The sequence below is a fragment of the Acanthopagrus latus genome, chromosome 15 (assembly GCF_904848185.1).
Source record: "Acanthopagrus latus isolate v.2019 chromosome 15, fAcaLat1.1, whole genome shotgun sequence".
Classification (NCBI taxonomy): domain Eukaryota; kingdom Metazoa; phylum Chordata; class Actinopteri; order Spariformes; family Sparidae; genus Acanthopagrus; species Acanthopagrus latus.
In genome coordinates this window covers 12778619-12785215 of record NC_051053.1, presented here as the reverse complement: position 1 = coordinate 12785215, position 6597 = coordinate 12778619, and the positions used below count along the sequence as shown (strand labels likewise).

The following is a 6597-nucleotide window of genomic DNA, read 5'->3' as shown; positions in this document are numbered from 1 at the left end:
CTGAGGATGAAAAAAGATGACGGTTAGCATGTTGAAAATGTCGTATGGAGACTTTGCAATTTCCACTGACAGCTGGTACTGAGCACGCAACACTATGTTTACATCACACTTCTTATTTAACATGTAAGAAAGTCCTGACATGAACACCAGATGGCAGTATAGCTTCAGATGTGGGGATGTGTCTGGACATTGATATTTACCTCTCAGCATTGTGTGCTGGTGCTTGGCTGTGCAGATCAACCTGCTGATACCATCAATCACTTGGCTCTTAGAGTCCAGCTCTTTCTCCTTGGGCTTCTTACTGAGAAAAATCACTGTGGAGAGAAACAGGGAGTGAGCCAAGGCATTTGAATCTAATTTTTCACAACTCGTTTTTGCAAATAAAGGGGAACCCCACAGATTTCACACACCAAAGTGAGTTTTCCATGTGTTGGGGAGTCCTATAGCATGTATGAAAACAATGATACAAAGCATTTTACAGCTCCACACTGAGCTGTTTAAAGTTTTATGAACTGCCTTGAGTGACCAGGCACGTAAGGCAGTTTTGTTTACGTCTAAAGAATGCGATTTGAAAAAGTGCTTGTGGATTTAGAAAGAAGAATGAATGATAACAAATCATATCTCCAGCTGTGCTGCATCGATTTTGATCTGTTGATTTTTTTAAAGGCAGGATTTATGGGGATTTTCCAAATGCACACTGGTCCTTTAGTCGTCAACAATGTCAAAGAAATTACATGCTCAATCACTTAAGTGCACTTTTAGCCATTCTCTATTATATAAAGTAACAACAACTCATGTTTTCTGTGTGTGCATCAGTCAGATTTTTTTTTTTACCTTTCTTGTTCTTCTCCTTGGTGACCACAGTCATGGCCATACTGGGTGGAGGGGTGAGTTCCCCTCCACACGGCAGCCGGCTGACTTGCAGTGAACGGAAATTGCTCTTCAGGGTGTTCTTCAGTCCCACGTCTCTCTTCTCACCCTCTTTCTTCTTCTCTGGGCCTTGCCACGTCCAGTAGTCCACCTGGAGTCCCATCACTTCACTGCCCGAACATGGAGAGCTGCACAGGAAAACAAGGCAAAGTCAGAAACAAACATCTTCACTATGAAAACACATCTTACAGTGAGAAAGAAGAAATAGGATATGGTTTTGTTCTTGATAATTCTGTTTGCGTGTGTTGTCGTACCCAGCTCCAGAAAGGGCGGTGGACACGGAGGGAGACTGTGGAGGGGTGCCCCCGATCTCCTTCCCATACGGACCAGCCGATGGGGGTGTTGGGGAGGACAGGATGCTTGTGTTGCCTCCCATCGCATCATCTGAGTCCACTGCAAATTGTTGGGAAGAAAAGCCTCATACACAAAGTTTCAAACCAAGAATATGCACTGTAAAAATGTGTATTTCTTGCTCATTTGGGAATACATATACATACATACAATCAACAGTGAAACATAGAAAACATTAACCTGACTGAATACAATCACACCTTTAAAAGAAAGATCTCCTTCCTTACCTGAAGTGGAGAGGCTTTGCTCTACAATCCCAACTTTCACAACCTGTAAGAATAAGAACAGATTTGGCATGAAACTAAATTAACTCAAATTAATTAACAAATCATTTTCTTTTGCATGTAGATATCAATCCTTACCCCAATAAATGGCACAAATTTCTGACAGGAGTCCTCATCAGGGCTGTAAACAGACAGAAATTAAAGAGGCTGTGAGTACGAGCAGAGATGGGTTCGACCACTTCAACACTCCAGAGGTGCACATGAACACTCAATGGTCCTGGAGGGAAGATGGCGGTGGCATGCCCTGCACCATGTCCCATTGCAGCAGACATGGCACATGACTGGCTTTGGGTGGAATGGGGTCATCTTGGGGGTCATGTAACAATGAGATGAATGAGAGGACCGCTCCTTACAACCAAAGAAAGTCTGTCTTATCTTATCAGCCAGTGTGAAGATAAGAGAGCTATTTCCATACATGAACTAAGTGAAAGTTTGGGCACAGCTACTTCACGCTACTACTCTGAGAACATCATCTGTTCAAAGATAGATACCTTTACAAAGATAGGGGAAAAAAACAGGATGGCAGTCACTTGTAAACAAAAAAATAAATAAATAAAAATCCAACAAATAATCTGTCAGGGAAGAGCTGAGATGGTGTTTTCTTGCTGCAAATGTCCTCCTTTATATGCAGGAACTAATTGTGTAAGTCCTAAACTATCCGCTGAGTTTCTCCAAGTCTTTCATGAGCCTGCAAAATAGATCACATCCACAGCAAACAACGGGAGGAGGCAGTCTCCAGCAATCTTACCTACTGGTGTATAAGCGCTGTTCTACTATATGGTTATACTTCATCGATGTTCCACAGTGTTAGGTACATGTTTTTGCAAAACAACACAATCACCGAGCAAAACACTGCCAAGTCCTTCCTAAACTCGAAGTAACAACTAGTTAGCTTCAAACTAGGGATATACTGAATCAAACTAAGACATGTCTTGGCATTAAAAGCTGTTCATGCCCCTCCTGGTGGACCACCATGTGACCTTATTTCACAAAGACTAAATAAAGTAGTTAATGATGAGAGACATTTAATGTTTTGATCCCATCTGAATTGTGCCATGAATTACACATATGATGTTTGTCAAATTAAAAGATCATTTCGCAAGTCAAGAAAGGCAGTCTGTCATAAAAATGTTGATGTATAAGAAACATGTAAATAAAGAGACTACACACCCAACAGTCGAGTAAATGAGGAAACCTTGTAGAGGTGTTCGCGTACATTAGCCAGCTCACAGAACTAACTCTCCTTTCACATTAATGTATCCGTCAATATGGCCTGACTTGTTTCATCTTTGTTAATAGTTTTTTGTGACAGCCATGTTGGTGTTGGTGATGTACAGTGATTTTACACAAAACTAAATGGTATTTTATTGTCTTTATGACAAACTGTGACTTTCTTAACTTGCTTATTTATTTTGTAAAGTCAACAAACACCACATTTGTGTTGTGTTTGTGCATTGACTAGTGTGCAATCTTATTTCCATAATAGAACTGCATGGGGCAGGCCGGATAGGATGGGACCTCGTCTGTCTGTTTCATGGGGGCAAATTACATATTGAACTTAGTTACCCATCTTTTCTAAATGTAGGTATTTTCTAAATGTAGGTATTACTAGCTACTTACTTCCATAGTTATATGTATATATGCAAACATGGGGGAAACATCTGGTGCACACTTAGTAATCATGCAGTTTAGTATGAGTGGGAACCATCAGATCGTAACACATTATTAATGATATCATTATTTCTTTTGGTTGATACTGATATATTTCTTTGGCCTTGCAGGACTCAAGGTCAATAATATTGAGTGAAAGTTCATAATTATCTCGCCACTTCTGAAGGCAAACCATCACACGTCCTGAAATCACCTCAGCTCAACACTACATCCGTAACTAACGTTTACTGGTTTCCTTGTGGGGCATATTACATGATTTCTACTTAGTTATCATTGCTTGAGACACCGATGTTGCTGGAAAAACATTCAACTTTGAGAGATTTTTGGGTTGTTTTAAAAGGTTGTTAGGCAAATCTTCACAGCAAAAACACGAAAGGACAGAGTAAGAATTGAGATCACACCGAACCAAAGACACAAGTCAGGACAGAGTGCAGAGTGAAGATACAGTGAGTATCGAGTGTGAAAGGGAAATGTTAAGACACAGCAAGGAGGTCAAGCCAAATGGTGGAGAGAAAAATAAGAAGGGCAAAACAAAACAAGAGTTGAATTAGATACCTGATGTAAAAATCAAAATACAAACTCCTTTTCCTTGAATGCAAATCAAAGGGGAAAGGGGGAAGAAGGAATGCAACAGTGTTAAAACCTTCTGACCAATAGGAAGCCACTCTCACAAAGAGGGGAGGGGGTTGGTCATACCTCAGACAGGAAACAAATAAATGCACACAGAAATGCAACGGACCGTCTGTACTGCTGAGTGCAGTTGTGTTTGAAACACGACTGGGCTTTCATCCATAAGCCTTTAATCAAAATGTGGAGTTGAACAGGAGCAGAACCTACACGTTTTAGACTCGTTTGTGTCAGAATAAACACATGCGACTAAAATAAATAGATAAATAGAGGATCATTATCATCACACTGCAGCTGCTTTTACGTGTATGCAGAATATATGTGCCTGCTTGCATGCATGTGCATATGCATTTAAACATCTTCCTCATGCAGTGCAACTGACGGTCAATCTGAGAAATAATCATTATCGGTCTTGTTTTTAATGAGACATTACTGAACATTAACATCAGTACTGTGAGTGGGCATCAAAAAACACAGACATGCTTGAAAATAAAAAAACACAACAACATACATGTGTACACACAAACATATGCAGTACAGGCTCAAACTTCAATAATTGAAGTGACGTTACCTCTTCTGTTTGTAGGTGAGCATGGCTTCTGAGATGGGGAACTGGTGCGACACGTTGGCACCGGCCAGATACTGAACCACTCGTCCTGCTACATCTATGTTATCTGCAGGGGGCACAGAGGGAAGGCTTGTTAACAACATGCCTCTTCTTGTTCTATATCTGACTAACAAGCTGCAAGACAACTGACGCAAAAGCCAATCTTCACATGCAGCAGATCGCTAGAAGACGGTGCATTAATCATTTTCATTCCTCCGAATTAACGAGATGGGGGTTGCTGAGTGTAAAATGCCATTAAACGTGGGCGAAGACAGCTCCAAGACACACAGGATGAATTGTGTGTCAAACAGAAGGCCTGTGGGCCACGTGTAGCCCATCGTACATTTTTGGCACCATGACATGTGGAAATGCTGATTTTTCACATTAATTTATTTTGAATAATAGTCCTCTTATCAGTTTAAACTCTATATCAACATGAAGGAAAGCATTCACAGCCAGATCCGATCCACACACTGCCTTTCATGCTGTGATGACAGCTCATGTCAAGGATAATAGATAAAGACCTTCTTTTATTTCAATTTTTTTTGCTCTGAACCCCTTTTAAGATGATTCAACACAGTGTGTGAAACTGTAACTCTTGCACCTTTTGGGTGCAAATTAAGTCAAGTAATAGGTGGGGATGGGTGAGGATTATCCGGCTTGTTTGGGCAGAACAAGTGAGAAGTGATGAAAAGGATGGGAACAGAATGGATGTCTGTGCGTGTGAGCAATCAATTGTAAGTCTTATAACTGCAAGTGGGTGTAAGAATAAAGGCAAACGCTTTAATCCTACAAAACAGTCCTAAAATAAACAGATTAATAATGGCGAATGTCCTTGTTTTGGCCTCTTTTATTAATCCGACATTTTTGTGTATATGCAAATAAGCCGTAAGATAAAACCATAAGAGAGACATAGAAAGTGAGGAAAAACCTGGATGTATCTCATCATGATTTGTGTTTTTGACCAAGAAATGACTTTCAGAATTACAATCAGTTCTGACAACCTTTGGAGTAAATATCTGAGTCAGATCTGACTGCCGGGTCTTCTTAGTTTATAGGAAGGGGGAGCAGTGCCGTGACATAGAGCCATTCGCTGCACAAAAGCAGGCTGTAGCCGTCTTTTGCAACTGGATGAAATCTCTTCTTCCCATCTATCAGCCCCTGACCCATGTTCTGACCTCATTTCTTTCCCTTTCAAGTTGGCAGAACATTAGACACGCAGGCTTGCATTGTAGCCAGACAGCAGAGCTGTGCATCTTACCTGAGGCGGGCCGTTCTGTCCTGCAGAACAGCTCCCTCCATGCAGTGTCCATAAAGATGCTGTTGAACCTGCTGTCAAAGGAGGCCACATATTTTGCCAGGGGATGAGAACCTGCAGAGAAAAGCACTGTGTATCAAACAATATGTTAAATGTTAGGGCTGGTTTGTACAAACCCTTGATGACTTACCTATAGGGATCACCAGGAAGCGTATGTAACTTAGCCAGTCCGGGGTCTTGTTGGCCAGCTGCTCCACAAAGAACCTCAGGATGGTGCTGAGGTAACTCTGGTCGCCTGCCACCGCAACCTTCATTGTTGGCGGTGTCTGTGCATTGCAGTTACAGCTGCAAGGATTAGAAAAGGAGGAAGAGGATGAGTCATTAAGAGAAAGAGAGAGTTCCAAATCATAAAACATGTGGGTCATGTGGGTGTATGAGAAGAGAAAGATTTATCTCTCAACAGGGTTTTTTCCAGGATTAAAACCGGTTTTACCTTCTTTAAAATGCCAGATTACATCATTTGTTATAATATGCATTAGCAGGTACATGCAAGTATCTGCAAGTCTTTGTCCGATTTGTGCAACGGCTTTTAGATCCTAATCCTACAACCACGAGCATAATCCTTAAAATTACTCTGAAAATGCACAAAAAGAAAAAAGAAAGGAAAAAAAGAAACTCAATTCAGTTCAGCAGGGTTGATTTAAACTGCTCACTTCAAATACTTTTTCAAACCCGAAAAATTATTTCAAGATTTTCGCCTTTAAATTAATTATGTGCTTTAAGTCATTATAAAGACTGACTTAAGGACTTTGCAGCTAAGTGCTTCAGGATTTGAGACATCAAAGTCCAATAGCAGAACAAGACCTAAA

General features: G+C 40.8%; 1 protein-coding gene across 2 annotated transcripts in view; it reads right to left on the bottom strand.

The window, feature by feature from the left end:
• Positions 1 to 6597, bottom strand: part of zmp:0000000755 (phosphofurin acidic cluster sorting protein 2) — a 47937-nt gene that overhangs the window by 2938 nt on the left and 38402 nt on the right. The window contains exons 16-24 of one of the 2 annotated variants that reach the window (XM_037124650.1): positions 5919 to 6073; positions 5732 to 5842; positions 4435 to 4537; positions 3792 to 3824; positions 1644 to 1686; positions 1509 to 1551; positions 1185 to 1323; positions 835 to 1058; positions 201 to 314 (exon numbers count right to left, since the gene is read on the bottom strand). In XM_037124650.1, coding sequence (XP_036980545.1) covers positions 201 to 314; positions 835 to 1058; positions 1185 to 1323; positions 1509 to 1551; positions 1644 to 1686; positions 3792 to 3824; positions 4435 to 4537; positions 5732 to 5842; positions 5919 to 6073 — 965 coding nt within the window. The remainder of the gene's footprint in view (positions 1 to 200; positions 315 to 834; positions 1059 to 1184; positions 1324 to 1508; positions 1552 to 1643; positions 1687 to 3791; positions 3825 to 4434; positions 4538 to 5731; positions 5843 to 5918; positions 6074 to 6597) is intronic. The other variant, XM_037124651.1, reaches the window with a different exon arrangement.